Raw genomic sequence first — 19,165 nt, forward strand, 5'->3', positions numbered from 1 at the left:
AAAATATTAAAACACATTTACACACTCATTCTCATTCACTCTTTGCCTGTAGCTAATACAGATCTGCTTTGTACCATCTTTACACTCAGTAACTCAAAGCAAAGTTAAATTCTAGACAAAGCAATGTGGATAATCTTTAAGTGATAAAGTTGCAACAGTAAACTCCATCAGAATAGTCTGGCATTCTGGGTTTTTGAACTTTTCCACAAAGGGTTATAATCAGTATATACCGGTGTTTCTCTGTAGTCGTGGCAGACATATACTTCAATATGCTAAACAGCTAGTAATAAGCCCAGGGTTTCTTTTTCCACTGTTCAGTATCCCTTTTGGTGTCAATTTAGCTTTTTGGAAAAGTATCCGACTGACCTGTTTATGTCCGATTCATCGCCTTGTAACAGGACTGCACTGACCCCCAGGTCGCTAACATCAATTGCTGCCTTGAAGGGCTTAGTGAAATTTGGGGCAGCCAACACTGGTTCATTAATCAAAATGGCTTTCAGCCTCTCAAAAGATGCTTGGCATTCTCCTGATCACACTATTTTGGCTTTCTTTTTCATAGCAAATCCGTCAGTGGAGCAGCTATAGTACTAATATTTGGTGCAAACTTGCAGTAGAAACCACACATTCCCAAAAACCTCATGATTTCTTGCTTAGTCTTAGGGGTAGGGAACTCCAACAATCCTTGCCCGACCATATGCATGAGGTAGGTTACCCTCACTTCTGCAAATTCACTTTTGGCAAGGTTGATCACTAAATCAACCAACTGTAATTTTCTAAACAGAGCTTCTAGTTGTTCCAAGTGGTCCTTCCAAGTGTCACTGTATCGTCAAGGTAAACCACAGTTAGGAACACTGGCTACCACTTGATTCATTAGTCTCTGGAAAGTTGTTGGGGCTTTTTCTAGCCGGAATGGCATCACTCAGCATTGGAAAAGACCGTCTGGTGTGACAAAGGCCGGTATTTCTTTAGCTCAGGGTGTTAAAGAAACCTGCGAGTATCCCTTTAACAAATGTATTTTTGTAAGCAATGTGGCACTGCCCACTCTGTCAATACAGTCTTCCAAGCAAGGAATTGGGTAGCAGTCTACCTTTGTTACTGCATCAAACTTTCTGTAGTCTATGCAGAATCTAGTTGAACCGTCAGGTTTAGCCACTCACACCATTGGAGAACTCCAGCTGCTTTGACTGGGTTCAATTAGGTGGTCTTCCAACATGTCTTGGATTTCTGCTTTCACCCGGGCCTGTTTCTCTGGACTTAAGTGATAAGGATGCTGTTTCGTAGGAGGGGAATCTCCTACATCCACATCATGTATGGCTAAGATTGAACATTCTGGTTTGTCCCTACAGACTCCTTTAAATGCTGTGAATAGCCTTGATAGGTCTTCTCGTTGTTCTGCATCTAAATATGAAAGCATAGTGTCTAATCTCCGTAACAATTCAGTATTAGCTAACCGGATAGTAGGCAGTTCAGTTTAAGAATTGTCTAAGTCTCCTTCTGCCTCATCCTCACCATCCCTTTTATCCTTCAGTGTCCTTACTACTTGACATACCTGTGCTTGCTTATCTTACTCCCGGCGATGATTTTGTTTCAACATATTGATATGACACAGCCGATTCTTTTTCCGGCAATCTAGGGTGTCAATAAAATAATTTACTTTACCAATTCTTTTGACCACTTTATATGGACCACTGAACCGTACTTTCAGTGGTTCACCCTGTAAAGGCAATAAGACTAACACCTCATCCCCTGCTTGAAATATTCGGGTCTTGGCATGCTTGTCTGCCCATTTCTTCATGGCTGCTTGGGAAGCTTTCAGGTGTTCCTGAGCCACTTTGCAGGCTCTCGTGCGCTGCCCTCAGAACATGGATACATAATCTAGCACGGAAGATTCATCCCTCTGTTCTAAAAACTTTTCTTTAATTAGTTTTAGAGGACATCTTACCTCATGTCCATAAACTAATTCAAAAGGACTAAAACCGGTAGACTCATTAGGTAAATCCCTAGTGGCAAACAAAAGAAAGTCTAGCCCTTTATCCCAATGATGGGGATATTCATGACAGTATACCCTGATCATCGTTTTGAGGATCTGATGGTACCGTTCCAAACCCTTTGTGTCTGTGGGTGGTATGCTGAAGACTTTAACTGTGTTATACCCAAATTACCCATAACTTCCTGAAAAATTTTAGACATAAAATTGGAACCTTGATCCAGCTGAATCTCAATCGGTAATCCATATCTAGTGAAGAAATGGGTTAACTTCTCTACCACTACCTGAGCAGAAATTGTTCTCATTGAAATAGCCTCTGGGAACCAAACAGCCATATCCATAATAGTGAGTATATATTGGTGTCCCACTTTTGTTTTTGGTAAAGGTCCTACACAGTCCACCAACACCCTAATAAATGGTTCCCCCAAAACTGGTATGGGAATTAGAGGTGCTGGTTTTATGGCAGGTTGTGGTTTTCCCACAATCTGGCACATATGGCATGTTTTACTGCATCACGTCCTTGGAAGGACCTGGCCAGTAAAAATGTCGACCTATACGTGATTGGGTCTTCCAAATCCCCACATGTCCCGCCATAGGAATTTCATGGGCTATCCTTAATATTTTCCGGCGATACTTGGGTGGCACCACTCTCTGGTGAACTACCGTGCATTCTCCATCTGCAGGCCTGTGAGGAGGTCTCCACTTCCTCATCGGGAACTCCCTTTGCCTCAGCTTCAGTTAGAGCCGATTGTGCCACTTTACTTAATTCTGGATCAGCTTGCTGAGCCTTGATCAGAGGAGACTTACTGAACATTTCCTTCAGATTATCCAAGTCCCCAAAGAAAGTTTCAGATATTCGGCTATCTGTGGTGCTAATTTGACCTCCAACAATGGAAGTTGTTTAGCCATTGCTCGGGTGACTACAAATGAAGGAAACAATCTTGGAACCTTTTCCTGCAACTGTTCAGTCTCTTTGACTTCACTCGATCTTTCCATGACTACTGGAGAACCTACTACCTTCGCTCTGGGCAAATCATTCACCAGGAGTAGATCAACTCCGTCTACAGGCAAACTATGAACAGCTGATATGGTTAACCTTCCAGATATTAGAGGCTGAATTTTATTACAGCGCTGCAAATCACGGCGGTGTGCTTTGAAGTCGGTCTTCAGGCGCAAATGCGTCATCGATGAGCCCCCGCGATATTTCATGTGGGGGTTCACTTAAATGGAGGGGGCTGAGTAGCCACACCCAATGACATAGAGTGGGAGACCGGCAGGCGCCGGCACCATTTTTAAAGGCCTTCAAGCCCTGAAGTTTAATTTAAATTTTTAAAGGTCCCACTGAACAAAAATTGTGCATAAAATGTTATTGAAACTTTGACTCCCCTTTCACACCGCTCACCGAGTTCATCATAAATAAAATGACCTATCTGCACCCCCCCCGAAAACCACTTTTTATTATGTCGACCTTTCACCCTCCCCACCTTCAGCACGTTTGACCCTCAACCCCTTCCCACCATCGCTACAACCAAATACAATAGTTCTGCCCTCTTCCCGCCAAACACCACCCCCCGCACCCTGAAATTTTCACTCCTCCCCGCTCCCCACCATTGCCACGGCTCGGAACTCCAGATGAGGCCTCTCCGCAACCAGCAAAAGACGGCAGGGCCTTCTCAGCGTCACAGGTTGTGGCGGGCCTCTCCTAGGAGAATTTTCTAGGCCCCCCGCCACGACCCCCAATGCCGGGGGTGCTCATAAAATTCAGCCCGATTACCCTCTAGTTGCACCCGATACAAAGGTACGGGTATATACTCTCCACTGATACCATTCACTAAAACCTTGGCATTCAGTGCGCTCTTTGGTGGAAAAGTTATGCCTTTTCCCAGCAAAAGAGTTTGGGTGGCTCCTGTATCCCTAAGTATAACTATCGGTATACCTACCTCACTTGAGGGGTAAGGAGTTATTTTTCCTTTTGACAAGAATTCCCTATAACTCTCAGGTATCTTGTTCATGTAGCCTGCGCTTACAGTGGTTTTTGTACTTGACCTTACAGCTGCAGTGAGAGCTACAGCCCGATCTGTCGTACTCTTGGTAAGGGCCCCTTTCTCTGCATTGGCCTTGTGTACCCCAATAAGTCCCATGGGTTTACTCTGCACTTCCAGCATTCTGCACAAAGGTGTCCCACCGTGTGGCAATGGAAACACTTAGGCTTGCAGACCTCACTTCCACCGTCAGCATCTTCTTTTCTGGCCTGAGGAGGAGATCCAAGGGTTTTCCCAGCTGTCCCTTCTTGTCCCCAACTACATGCCTTCCTTTCACCCTCCCACGTTGTATTCTTCTTGGGTTTGTGGGGGTGGTAGACAAAGGGTTTGGGCTTGTAAACAAGCTCGTAATCATCATCAAGTTCAGCTGATTGTCTTGCTGTTGAAACCTTCTGGTTCTCTACATGGGTTCTTACTAACGGAGGGGGTGAATTTTTAAATTCCTCCAGGAGAATTATTTCCCTAAGGTTTTCATACGTGGCCTCTACCTTTAGTGCCTGCATCCAACGATCAAAACTAATTTGCTTTACCCTCTCAAATTCTAGATAAGTTTGCCAATGCTGTCTCCGGAGGTTCCGAAATTTCTGCCTGTAAGCTTCAGGACCAAATCATAATCTGCGAGAATAGCCTTTTTTGCCATTTCATAATCTGCAGAAGCCTCCTCAGAAAGCATGGCATAAACTGCATGAGCTCTGCCCATCAATCGGCTTTGCATGAACAGTGTCCAGCTTTCCTGCGGCCACTTCATCTGTCTGACTATTTTTTCAAAAGAAATGAAAATGCCTCCACATCCCTTTCCTCAAACTTTGGGAGGGCTTGCACAAATTTAAACAGCTCTCCATTGGGTCCTGAGCTGGAGTCAGATTTTTCCTCACCAGAATTTTCCTTGGAGTCAAGGCCACTCTTTTGTCTTAATTCCAGCTTTTTAAATTCAAATTCCCTTCCTTTTCATTCCTGCCGCTCTGCTTGCTCACTTTGAAATTGTAGTTCAAGTTTTTCATTTCTTTTTCCTGTTCAAGCTCGTTTTTATGTTTCCAATTCTCTTTCCCTTTCCAGTTCAAGTTGCTTCATCTGCAACTGAATCCTAGCTAATTCAACTGAACTACCATCTGGATTGCCTTTATTCCTTCAATTATGTCTGCTTTCTTAGCTCCTGGTTTTAACACTAGTGCCAACTTTTCTGCCAATTCCTTTAGCTTAGCCTTGGTTAAAATTTCTCAAATCACTCAGGGATAAATCCTCCCTCTCCAGAAATATTGTAGCAACTGACAAATCCATTCCAGTAGTCTAAACTTTACTCCAATGCACAAGAAACCAGTTTTTAAAAAACTTTTCCTCATCAATTATTATTATCCCACTTACAATTACACACATCAGCTTTGGGTTATCCTGCACTAAACCCCCAAATATATGTTACGACCAAGGTGGGAGTCTTTCTTTACTTCCACTTCTCCACAGGTCACTACATATATTTAAATGTTTACCCAGTTACCGATACAGTCAATAATATACTCTACTCTTTATCCCAGAATAAAATACACCAACCAGGTTTCTTTAAATAAATAACAAAATTATCAGTTTATTAAAAAACAAGACTTATCCAGTAAAGAAACAAAGTATTAACACACAGATTGAAGTATGTAAGTTCCCTTTTTAAATACCTAATACACACACACATTGGTTAAAGAGAAAAAAAATGAAGAAATTCTCTCTCCACAGAGGTCTTTTACAGAAAAAAGACAAAAAAAAATACTCTGGCCAAATACTTGTTAATTCTTGAAGAAAAAGGATGAGATTAGAATTTAGAATTAGAACATTACAGCACAGTACAGGCCCTTCGGCCCTCGATGTTGCGCCGACCTGTGAAACCATCTGACCTACACTATTCCATTTTCATCCATATGTCTATCCAATGACCACTTAAATGCCCTTAAAGTTGGAGAGTCTACTACTGTTGCAGGCAGGGCGTTCCACGCCCCTACTACTCTCTGAGTAAAGAAACTACCTCTGACATCTGTCCTATATCTATCACCCCTCAACTTAAAGCTATGTCCCCTCGTGTTTGCCATCACCATCCGAGGAAAAAGACTCTCACTATCCACCCTATCTAACCCTCTGATTATCTTATATGTCTCTATTAAGTCACCTCTCCTCCTCCTTCTCTCCAACGAAAACAACCTCAAGTCCCTCAGCCTTTCCTCGTAAGACCTTCCCTCCATACCAGGCAACATCCTAGTAAATCTCCTCTGCACCCTTTCCAAAGCTTCCACATCCTTCCTATAATGCGGTGACCAGAACTGCACGCAATACTCCAGGTGCGGCCTCACCAGAGTTTTGTACAGCTGCAGCATGACCCCGTGGCTCCAAAACTCGATCCCCCTACTAATAAAAGCTAACACACAGTCCTATTAACCTGGGTAGCAACTTTCAGGGATTTATGTACCTGGACACCAAGATCTCTCTGTTCATCTACACTACCAAGAATCTTCCCATTAGCCCAGTACTCTGCATTCCTGTTACTCCTTCCAAAGTGAATCACCTCACACTTTTCCGCATTAAACTCCATTTGCCATCTCTCAGGCCAGCTCTGCAGCCTATCTATGTCCCTCTGTACCCTACAACATCCTTCGGCACTATCCACAACTCCACCGACCTTCGTGTCATCCGCAAATTTACTAACCCACCCTTCTACACCCTCTTCCAGGTCATTTATAAAAATGACAAACAGCAGTGGCCCCAAAACAGATCCTTGCGGTACACCACTAATAACTAAACTCCAGGATGAACATTTGCCATCAATCACCACCCTCTGTCTTCTTTCAGCTAGCCAATTTCTGATCCAAAGCTCTAAATCACCTTCAACCCCATACTTCTGTATTTTCTGCAATAGCCTACCGTGGGGAACCTTATCAAACGCCTTACTGAAATCCATATACACCACATCCACTGCTTTACCCTCATCCACCTGTTTGGTCACCTTCTCGAAAAACTCAATAAGGTTTGTGAGGCACGACCTACCCTTCACAAAACCGTGCTGACTATCGCTAATGAGCTTATTCTTTTCAAGATGATTATAAATCCTCTCTTATAACCTTTTCCAACATTTTACCCACAACCGAAGTAAGGCTCACAGGTCTATAATTACCAGGGCTGTCTCTACTCCCCTTCTTGAACAAGGGGAAAACATTTGCTATCCTCCAGTCTTCCGGCACTATTCCTGTCGACAATGACGACATAAAGATCAAGGACAAAGGCTCTGCAATCTCCTCCCTGGCTTCCCAGAGAATCCTAGGATAAATCCCATCTGGCCCAGGGGACTTATCTATTTTCACACTTTCCAAAATTGCTAACACCTCCTCCTCCATCTAGCCTAGTTGTCTGAATCTCAGTATTCTCCTCGACAACGTTTTCTTTCTCTACTGTAAATACTGACGAAAAATATTCATTTAACGCTTCCCCTATCTCCTCTGATTCCACACACAACATCCCACTACTATCCTTGATTGGCCCTAATCTAACTCTAGTCATTCTTTTATTCCTGATATACCTATAGAAAGCCTTAGGGTTTTCCTTGATCCTATCCGCCAATGACTTCTCGTGTCCGCTCCTTGCTCTTCTTAGCTCTCCCTTTAGATCCTTCCTGGCTAGCTTGTAACTCTCAAGCGCCCTAACTGAGCTTTCACGTCTCATCCTAACATAAGCCTTCTTCTTCCTTTTGACAAGCGCTTCAACTTCTTTAGTAAACCACGGCTCCCTCGCTCGACAACTTCCTCCCTGCCTGACAGGTACATACTTATCAAGGACACGCAGTAGCTGCTCCTTGAATAAGCTCCACATTTCGATTGTGCCCATCCCCTGCAGTTTCCTTCCCCATCCTACGCATCCTAAATCTTGCCTAATCGCATCATAATTTCCTTTCCCCCAGCTATAATTCTTGCCCTTCGGAGGAAAGGATAGCCCTGCGGTATATACCTGTCCCTGCCCATCGCTAAGGTAAACCTAACCGAATTGTGATCACTATCACCAAAGTGCTCACCTACAACTAAATCTAACACCTGGCCGGGTTCATTACCCAGTACCAAATCCAATGTGGCATCGCCCCTGGTTGGCCTGTCTACATACTGTGTCAGAAAACCCTCCTGCACACACTGGACAAAAACTGACCCATCTAAAGTACTCGAACTATAGTATTTCCAGTCAATATTTGGAAAGTTAAAGTCCCCCATAACAACTACCCTGTTACTCTCGCCCCTGTCGAGAATCATCTTCGCTATCCTTTCCTCTACATCTCTGGAACTATTCGGAGGTCTATAGAAGACTCCCAACAGGGTGACTTCTCCTCTCCTGTTTCTAACCTCGGCCCATACTACCTCAGTAGACGAGTCCTCAAACGTCCTTTCTGCCGCCGTAATACTCTCCTTGATTAACAATGCCACACCCCCCCCTCTTTTACCATCTTCTCTGTTCTTACTGAAACATCTAAATCCCGGAACCTGCAACATCCATTCCTGCCCCTGCTCTATCCATGTCTCCGAAATGGCCACAACATCGAGATCCCAGGTACCAACCCATGCTGCAAGCTCACCCACCTTATTCCGGATGCTCCTGGTGTTGAAGTAGACACACTTTAAACCAAGTTCTTGCTTGCCAGTGCCCTCTTGCGTCCTTGTAACCTTATCCCTGACCTCACTACTCTCAACATCCTGTACACTGGAACTACAATTTAGGTTCCCATTCCTATTATGTTGTGTCTCAAAAATGGCATACAGTCTGGCGTCTAAGTACATGTAGACGGGTCACTGGGATCTTTTTCGGAGCAGTTCTTCTCAGTCGGCGTTGAGAATTAATCAGGCAGGCCTTTCAGGAGCGTCTCAGGAGAAATGCAGCATCAGGGGTTTGAGCTCTCATATGCTGGATTCGCAGGGTTTTTAAAAAGAAAATCTACAAGGCACAAGTCTCCACTTGCCTGGATGGGTGCAGCTCCAACAACACTCAAGAAGCTCGACACCATCCAGGACAAAGCAGCATGCTTGACTGGCACCCCATCCACAAACATTCACTCCCTCCACCACCGACGCACAGTGGCAGCAGTATGTACCATCTACAAGATGCATTGCAGCAATGCACCAAGCCTCCTTAGACAGCACCTTCCAAACCCGCGAACTCTACCAACTAGAAGAACAAAGGCAGCAAATTCATGGGAACACCACCACCTGCACGTTCCCCTCCAAGTCACACACCATCCTGACTTGGAACTATATCGCCATTCCTTCACTGTCACTGGGTTAAAATCCTGGAACTCCCTTCCTAACAGCACTGTGGGTGTACCTACCTCACATGGACCGCAGAGGTTCAAGAAGGCAGCTCACCACGACCTTCTCAAGAGCAGGGCAATAAATGCTTGTCTAGCCAGTGATGCCCACATCCCATGAATGAATAAAAAAAAGAGCAGGGTGTTTTTCAGCAAGCTACAAACCCAACTGCTTTCAACATTCCATACTCCAGCTGAATCAAAACAATATCCCAAAAGTGAAATTTCCTGACCACCATAAATCTTGACATGTCATTTCTCTGTAAACATCTTCCCCAAGTCACCAAAGTTCATGTTGTTTATTGAGCTTAAGGTATGTGACATCCAGTGAAGGTTTGTTTTCAAACAAGACCTCTCAGTGACCCTTGTAAAAAAACACATCCATGGAATCTTTTTCTTTTCCCAAATGAACCAATGTCCATAATTGAAAAATTTTGAGTCCTCAAAACAAATTTTTTAAAATAGAAGCATTCTCATAACAATACTAATAGTGAGAAACTGGATGTTGAGTCAGTAATTTATCTATTAGCTGGTAAACATAATCAGATTGCTATAACCATTTACTATTACTGAAAAATACCAAATACTAACCCTAATGGGAATGTGTTTTGTCTCTTTTTCTTTTTGAGGATTTCGGTACTTCTCATAACAGTCGCGCCGTTTGTTTGTCTCTTTCTGGCTGTCATCTTTCTTCTCTTTCTTTTCTGCTGGTTCGTCTGTGTCATTTGCTGGTGAATGCACTTGTTTTTTTGGCTTCTCCACTTCTATGTAGTTTTCATTGGTATTTAGAACTATCACTCCATATCCCTCCTGTTTCAAAATGACACAAAGAAGAATAATGTTATATTTTACAGAATTGTGCTCAGTCATTTTACAGGTGAAAGGACAAGGGCATTGGAATCCTTTTTAACTTAATATTACAGGGCCTTGAATCCTCTAGTTGTCAAAAATATGGAAAAATATGCAGTGTAGATGCTGTTAACATTTGCAGTTTGTATAAAAATATTGAATCTTTAACTATTTTGTTCCTTCCATTAACGAAGGATATTAATTTATATACCACCATAGCAGGTCCTCAGGATATCCCAAAGTACTTTTATAACTAATGGATTACTTTTGATGTATCATCACTGCTGTTACTTTTAATGTTATGTTCTATTCAGGAAACTACAAATGTGGCAGACAATTTGCACTCAGCAAGGTCACACACATAGCAAATGAATAAAGAACCACATCATCTGTGTTTGATGGTTTTGGTTGAAATATTGGTCAAGACACCAGGAAAATGCTTTATCAAATTAAGCCATTGGATCTTTTACATCCACCTGAGCAAGCAAATAGGGCTGCTGTTTAACATTTCATCTATTACTATTTGCTATACTGTTTATATAATTTTTACATCAAAAATGAATTCAAATAAACAGAAAAGCTGGGAAAAATACACATCTAATTAACCATTACATAACAAGATTCACATTTCTGAACGTGTAATGTCACCCTTATATATGATTAAATTACACATTTTATTCAGGTTCTTTTGGTACAAAACCTGGTTATGATGAGAAATCCAGGATTTATTCAATGGAAAGAAAAATCGGACAGAGTGTATACTGGTGGCCAATAAGATATCGCCTGCTTTACGCCCACAGCAAAGTTGAAAGTTATTCTCAATACCTCAGTACCGCAATCGTCAAATTAACAAAGCAATGCCAACATTTTAAACTTCTTTATACAATGATGACAGTGATAGTAGAAATGCAATGACTGTGACATGTATCATCTTGGTCAAGTGGTCCATTTTTAATTTTATGCGATGTCCTGAAATGTTTAAACTTGGTCAAGCCAAGGATGTCTTTTTCATTCAAAGTATTGAAAAAAAAACAATGTCTATGCAGCTGCCACTTATACAAAGTCATATGCCACAGCCTTTTGGTCCAGAGCTGGTGGTGGAAGTCCAGCTAAATGACTAACAGCAGCAATGACAATACATCAATTTTAAATTTCTAAGGGTTACAGCTTTGCAATGGTAAAGAAACTTGTAGGCGATACACTGCAAACCTCATTGGAGTAACCTTTGTAATGCTCTATCAACCTGAAAGAGAAGTGTACTTTATTAGGTTTGTGGAGCAACACATTACACTAGAAAATCATTTTAATAACAAGATTGTTTTTTTTAAATAAAAATTGTATTTTTCATTGTAACCTAACCCTGCATCCAGGATCCTTTAAGTCTAGCAAGATGACAGTTTTTGATGTTCTCAAAGTGCATTAGGTGTTAAATGACATTCTGTGGTGACATACATTTATCCAGTTGTGCTTTACAATATGCAGTGCCAAAAGTAAGTTTTCCAGATGTAATACAGTAGCAAATGTGCATTTCATGACAGCTGCAAAAGGTCACCCGGTACTGGAAGGAGGTAAAGAATCTGGTGCACTCAACAGTTTTAAGATATAACTGCTTCTACATTTACCATATAATTTTTATTTTTTAGCTAATTTATGATTTGCAATTTGGAATTGTATTTGTATTGCAAATTTAAATACCATAAGCTGCATACAGTTATTTATATTAGCTTTTGTCCATGATTGCTAAGCAGAAATCCTTAGCAGATAATTTAAAACTGCCTTCTCTTTGAATAAATCATAAGCACAGTTCTATAGTAATGTATATGATGTTATATAATCTAATGGTAACTATTTCATTTATTAGTTAGGCTTCGTCTTTGAAAGCACTCTCTTTACTCATGCACAGACGGAGAAGTGATTCTAAAACACTGCATTTGAGAAAAAGTAATTTGCAAGATTTCTGGGGTTTTTTGTATCCAATTGACTAATGAACTTTATTTGCAAGATGATCCAGCACTCACTCAGGGCCTACTGCAACTTTTCATAATCTTGCAAGATGTCTTTCAGAATTCTGTTATACCCTCCCCTCCCACCAAAACAGAGTAAAAAGACTAAGTTGCAGTCTACTGCACAGTCTGAAATGGCAGCTTTCAGTCCACTGCTCTTTGTATAAGAAAACGGTCAGAAAGGTCATGACAGGCCAAGAAGAAAATTATCTTGATACAAAGTGTTCTGCCATGGGTAAGTGCTCTTTTGTCAGCATGTCTCACATCCACCCACCCTGTGAGTAAATCTGAGTAGTTTTAATGTTATCTTCTGGAATGTAGCTGGCACATTCTATCATCCCTACACAACAGAAACACACAAGGATAATTTAACAGTGAATCCAAGTCTAAATACCTACAATCATCTATCAGAAACTTTTTGTTCATTTACTCAACACCCATTTGCCTGTATAATTCAAATACACATTGTGACAGAAACCATATTACATACAAAAGGATTATTAAACTGTGTTACATGTTACTGGCAACATTCCTTAAGCATTAAGTTTTGCATTTAAGAATCTGCCTGTCTTGTAATTATGTACTGCAGGCCTAATGCTGTTGCATATTCATAACTGTTGTAGAGTTAGTCATAGTCATAATGGCACAGGAGGCTATTCGGCCCATCGAGCCCATCTTTGTAGAGCAAATCCAATCAGGCCCATTCCCCCACTCTATCCTGTAGCCCTGCAAGTTTATTTCCCTCTAGTGCCCATCCAATTTCCTTTTGTAAACATTCATCGTCTCTAGTTCCACCACCCTTGTAGGCAGTGAATTCCAGATCATTACCACTCGTTGCGTTAAAAAGTTCTTCCTCACATCACCCTGCGTCTCTTCCCCAAAACCTTAAATCTATTCCCCCTAGTCCTTGTACAATCAGCTGGTGGAAACAGCTTTTCTTTGTATATCTTATCCAAACCTGTCATAATCTTGTGTGCACCTTTATCAAATCTCCTTTGCTCCAAGGAGAACAACCCCAGCTTCTCCAAACTAACCTTGTAGCTAAACTCTCTCATCCCTGGAACCATTCTGGTAAGTTGCCTCTGCAGTTTCTGAATGACCCTCACATCCTTCCTAATGTGTGGTGTCCAGAACTGGATACGATACACTAGTTCATCACTTTATGTCTCACCCACTAAGAACAGGGTGGGAGATTTCCAACAAAAGCAATTTTGTCCCTTAAGGATCTCCTACAGGCTGAACATGAAAATCTAAAAATGTGTTCACATAATGCCACTTCAAAGCAGTGTTACAAGACTGTGCTGATTCCCTGGGGCAGATGGCACTGACTGCGCCCGGGGAATTGATGTAGTGTACGTAGCACTGCTTTAAAACGGTGCTAGACAAATAAATTTTTAAGTCGCAATACCTAAAGGGATTTCATGCAGATAATAGCATGAAAAAATAATGTAGGAAAAATTAAGACAAAAACAAAATCTTAAAGTTGGTGATAATCACCCGATCAAAATCAAATACTATACAAGTGGTAATTACCACTCTTGACACTTATTCTTAATACCACAAGCATCTAACAGTCTGCTTATACTGTTAATATTCATGCAATTCATATAACTTGCATAAAAAAGTGCTAGCACATTGATATATTTCAATATATTGTATGTGTGGTTGGTTGAGGGTTGTTACCCCTCACAGTAAAATCCTAATCTTCACAAAGCTGTCAAGGATTGCTGTTTTTCTACTATGAGAGAGGAAAAAAGTCAGAATGAGTAAACATATACCACTCTTATATGTTATAGTCAGTTATAGCGTACCAACGGCAGAAGCCTAGAATCAGTTTTTATTTTTTTTTCTTGGAATGTGGCTTGATCGGCACCTCATCCACCTTAACATTCACTCCCTCCACCACCAGCGTACAGTGGCAGCAGACAAGTTGCACTGCAGCAACTCGCCAAGGCTCCTTCAACACCACCTTCCAAACCTGTGACCTCTACCACCTAAAAGGACAAGGGCAGCAGACACATAGGAACACCACCACCTGCAAGTTGCCCTCCAAGCCACACACCACCCTGACTTGGAACTATATTGCCGTTCCTTCACCGTTGCTGGGTCAAAAACCTGGAACTCCCATCCTAACAGCACTGTGAGTTCACCTACACTACATGAACTGCAGCAGTTCAAGAAGGTGGCTCACCACCAAGGGCAATTAGGGATGGGCAACAAATGCTGGCCTTGCCAGTGGCGCTCACATCCCATGAAAGAATTAAAATAACACTGGCGAGGCACTAGATATGGCCCATCCCCAAGTGCATTGAGAACATGAAAAGTCAAATGTAGAAGTGTCCTGTAGGACATTAGTGAAGCTGCTGGTTTTTTACAATAATTCATAATATGTTATTATTGTGCTAGCCCAAGAATTACAAGACTTATTCAATTCAGTTTCACAATTTGCCATAGTGAGATTAGAGCTCAGGTAAGGTTAAGATTACAGATTGAGTAGTCCACTACCATAACCACTAGGTTACCATACACAGTTGCTTCCCACCTTCTTGAACAAAAAGATGGTGTATGATTTGAAAAAAAACTAATGAGAAAGATTTTTGAAATAAAAAAACTTCTTAAATAGTTTAGTGGGTAAGTATTACCAACTACTGTGGTACTGTACCATGTTTAGAGAAAGGTTGTCGATTCTCAGTCAGTTTTAACTAATCTCAGCCTGCACAGCAGTACAGGCATTACAATTGGCCTCAGCACCCCTGCAGCGAGATGAGAAAATCGGCCAGAGTTTCTGCTTTTAATCGTTATCCGATAATGAAAAGCGTGTGTGTGTGAATGTCAGCTGAAACAAAATCAGTCATTAATGTGATGTTCCCTGATGTCAAATAGCGTACTGTTATGCACTGTATGGGCTCACACATAAAGAATGGTCACTTGAATGAGCTACTAGAGGGCTGCCAACATCTATGGTTCTGCACTCCAGCATAAGTCAGTGGTTTCAGCGAAGAGAAAAAAAGCTAAAACAAATGCAAATAAAACTTCAACTTATACTAGATGTTGCATGTATTTTGAGTTTTATGGCAAATGCTATCTGACCACTTGAAATAGTAATATTCACTTAGCAGTAATACTACACAAGTTGAGCACATACTATTTAAGCATCAAGTTACTTTACAGTTTATAAGATCAGAGTCAATTGAGTAAATATAAGGGGGCTTTTCAAATCTAATATCAGAAATGCTGAAACTCAAGATCTATTGACAAAGACTTCTCAAGTTATGAGGAACAGCAATCCCAACCTTAAATTAAGGAATCGGTCTTGTACAAGATGAAGAGACTATTTATCTGCAATAATCATCTCAAATTCGTCTCAGAAGTGATGTTACTGCACCTTGATAGCAACTTGAACATCAAAATTAGAAGCAAACCACGTTTTGTTAATTATACTCGGGAAAATGTTTCTAGCTTATGTGTTAATTTGAATTTTCAGACTAATTTTCTGCTTCAAATTTTGATTTTGGCAGAGCAGACTGCCTGCAGCAAAGGGACAGGATTAATTTAATAATGGAACAGCAAGAGACAATCAAGTAGTGACAAGTACACATTAAAGCTGCTCCCACCCTATAATGATTACTGCCCCCCTACCTTGCCTGCATTTACCCCTTTGCTGCCAACCACCAGTCTGCTTCTTTCTTTAGGCTGTATAAAAGGATGAACTGGGTCACCAAATTTTCCACTGTCACTGCTATTCCATGATCACCTGCCACTTTCGATGAGCCACATTGGTCTTGACAGTTTTTTCTCTCCCCTCTCCTGCCAAGATGGAGGATTCCACAGTGGTGTAGTGAACTATCTACTGGCATAGCTGAACAATGACATAATTTGTTCAATACATTTCTAATGGAAACTGAAACTGGAGTACTGAACCCATAACCTCTGCTCTAAACTGTAAGTTTTTAAAATATATGACTGAGCAGTTGAGATGTGCTTTTCCACATTTCATTCCAATGTGGCACTGAACATTAGGCCAAATAGTCAAGACTGTTTTTCATGTGGCAAAGTACTCATCCAATGGCTGTCAGAGAGCATGAAATATAAATGCTGATTCGATGTTTCCTAACCTATTTGGTAACTGATCACGGTGCATCCAACTTAAGAGTACATTGGCAGTGAACTAGAAACAGTTTGCTTGCCTATTTGTCCAGCAAATGTCACATGTCATAAGGCAGGAAGTGCATTTTAAAATAATGGCAATGAGTTTAAAGAGATTTATCTCCACCTCCCAAACTATGGTTACATTCAGGCAACTATTTTATTTCAGATCTGGCACTTCCTAAAAGAAATTATCTTCCTCCCTTGTCCCTCACGTTGATATGTTTAGTGTGCTAACATCACCACCTGCAAGCATCACTTCCACTGTTTCACACTCCCAAAATCAGTGACCAATAAAATGGCATAGGACCAAGTAGCACTTTTAAAACTGAACTTTATTACTGCATTTATGTTTCAGTTAACGTTTTCCTGACTCAGGGCAGCTAGACTCTGTAGCACTGCACAATGAGGAAGAGAAGATTAACTACTTGTGAAAAATGACAGTTGTGTGACATATGGGGCTGAATTTTCGTTAGGCTGAGGAGGCGGGACCGCAGGCAGGTGTGTCGGCAAACTCGTGCTACCGGCTGGCACACCAATCTGCCGGTATAATTCTGTCTCCAGTGTATTTTCATGGAGGCTGCTTCGGGGTGATAGCTGAAAGTGCATACTGAGGGCACTTATCAGATGCCGTCTGGAATTTTCCTGTTGAGGGCGAAGCCCATTATCACAGATGAAGGCAGCCTCCTGGTGGCAGGCTGGGGGGCCAGGATGCCTCATTTAATTTCCATGCCCCCCATCCCACCCCGCAGCCACAATTACCAAAGGGCCACAGCTGCGGCCATAACCCATCCTGTGGAGGGTGCATCCCCTGCACAATGATGGCCTGGCAGCTGTGACCACTTTTTATTTTTAAATTTTCATAAGTCTCCATCTTGAAGCGCCCTCTCTTTCTCCTATCTACATCAGCAGTGCCCACCTCTTCCACTGGGCTCAGGCTGCCCAAAGCTTGGGGCACTCTGATTGGCTCTCCCAGCTGTGGAGCCCGCCCGCCGTCCTGAATTGGATGGGGTTCCTGGAGGCGGCCTCTTAATTGGCTGCCTCCTCGAAAATATCCCTTGGGATACTGCCGCTGGTATTTCCGGGTTCCTGACCTGCATTTCATCCCAACGGCAGGATCAGGACCTATGAATGAAAATCCAGCCCAGACTATGCATTATTTGCTTACAGTTACTTTGCGTTAGGAAGTGCCAGATCTAAAATAAAATGAGAGTTGCCTGAATGCAACCATAATTTGGGAGATTAGATTAGAGATACAGCACTGAAACAGGCCCTTCGGCCCACCGAGTCTGTGCCGAACATCAAACACCCATTTATACTAATCCTACACTAATCCCATATTCCTACCAAACATCCCCACCTGTCCCTATATTTCCCTACCACCTACCTATAATAGGGACAATTTATAATGGCCAATTTACCTATCAACCTGCAAGTCTTTTGGCTTGTGGGAGGAAACCGGAGCACCCGGAGAAAACCCACGCAGACACAGGGAGAACTTGCAAACTCCACACAGGCAGTACCCGGAATCGAACCCAGGTCCCTGGAGCTGTGAGGCTGCGGTGCTAATCACTGCGCCACTGTGCCGCCCCTAAGGAGGTGGAGATAAATCTCTTTAAGTAATAAATGGCAATTTGATTTCGATAACAGGATCAGAGCAAGCATCACCATCCTATCTTTTTCCAAGGTGGAATGATTAGGTAAAATACTGGTAGTCCCTTACTGTTGAAATGGAGTCTGTAAGTCATACAAACATATGAATTAGGAGCAGGAGTAGGCCACTCGGCCCCTCGAACCTGCTCCACCATTCAACAAGATATTGGCTGATCAGATTGTAACCTCAACTCCACATTCCTGCCTGCCCCCGATAAACTTTCACCCCCTTATCAAGAATCTATCTACCTCTGCCTTAAAAATATTCAGACTCTGCTTCCAGTGCCTTTTGAGGAAGAGAGTTCCAAAGACTCATGACCCTCTGAGAGAAAAGAATTTCTCATCTCTGTCTTATTTTTAAACAGTGACCCCTAGTTCTAGATTGTCCCACAAGAGGAAGCATCCTTTCCACATTCACCCTGTCAAGACCCCTCAGAATCTTCCATGTTTCAATCAAGTTGCCTCTTGCTCTTCTCAATTCCAGCGGATACAAGCCTAGCAAGTCCAACCTTTCCTCATAAGACAACCCGCCCATTCCAGGTATTAGTTTAGTAAACTTTCTCTGAACTGCTTCAAACGCATTTACATCCTTCCTTAATATACTCTACACAGTACTCCAGATGTGGTCTCAACAATGCCCTGTATACCTGAAGCATAACCTCCCTATTTTTGTATTCAATTTCCCTCGCGATAAATGATAACATTCTATTAGCTTTCCTAATTACTTGCTGTACCTGCAAAGTAACCTTTTGTGATTCATGCACTAGGACATCCAGATCCCTCTGCATCTCACAGCTCTGCAATCTCTCACCATTTAGATAATATGTTTTGTTTTTATTCTTCCTGCCAAAATGGACAATTTCCCATTTTTCCACATTATACTCCATTTGCCAGATCTTTGTCCACACACTTAACCTACCTATATCCCTTTATAATCTCCTTATGTCCTCTTCACAACTTACTTTTCTACCTACCTTTGTGTCATCAGAAAATTCAGCAACCATACTTTCAGTCCCTTCATCCAAGTCTTTATATAAACTGTAAAAAGTTGAGGCCCCAGCACTGATCCCTGTGGCACACCACTCGTTATATCTTGCCAACCAGAAAATGACCCAGTTATGCCTACTCTCTGTTTTCTGTTAGCTAGCCAATCTTCCATCCATGCCAAAATGTT

General features: G+C 41.9%; 1 protein-coding gene across 12 annotated transcripts in view; it reads right to left on the reverse strand.

Moving 5' to 3' along the window:
* arb2a (ARB2 cotranscriptional regulator A) overlaps positions 1 to 19,165 on the reverse strand; it is a 771,898-nt gene that overhangs the window by 461,885 nt on the left and 290,848 nt on the right. For all 12 annotated transcript variants that reach the window (XM_068029690.1, XM_068029694.1, XM_068029691.1 and 9 more), the window contains one exon: positions 9,932 to 10,150. In XM_068029690.1, coding sequence (XP_067885791.1) covers positions 9,932 to 10,150 — 219 coding nt within the window. The remainder of the gene's footprint in view (positions 1 to 9,931; positions 10,151 to 19,165) is intronic.

This window comes from Heterodontus francisci, chromosome 4 (assembly GCF_036365525.1).
Source record: "Heterodontus francisci isolate sHetFra1 chromosome 4, sHetFra1.hap1, whole genome shotgun sequence".
Classification (NCBI taxonomy): Eukaryota; Metazoa; Chordata; class Chondrichthyes; order Heterodontiformes; family Heterodontidae; genus Heterodontus; species Heterodontus francisci.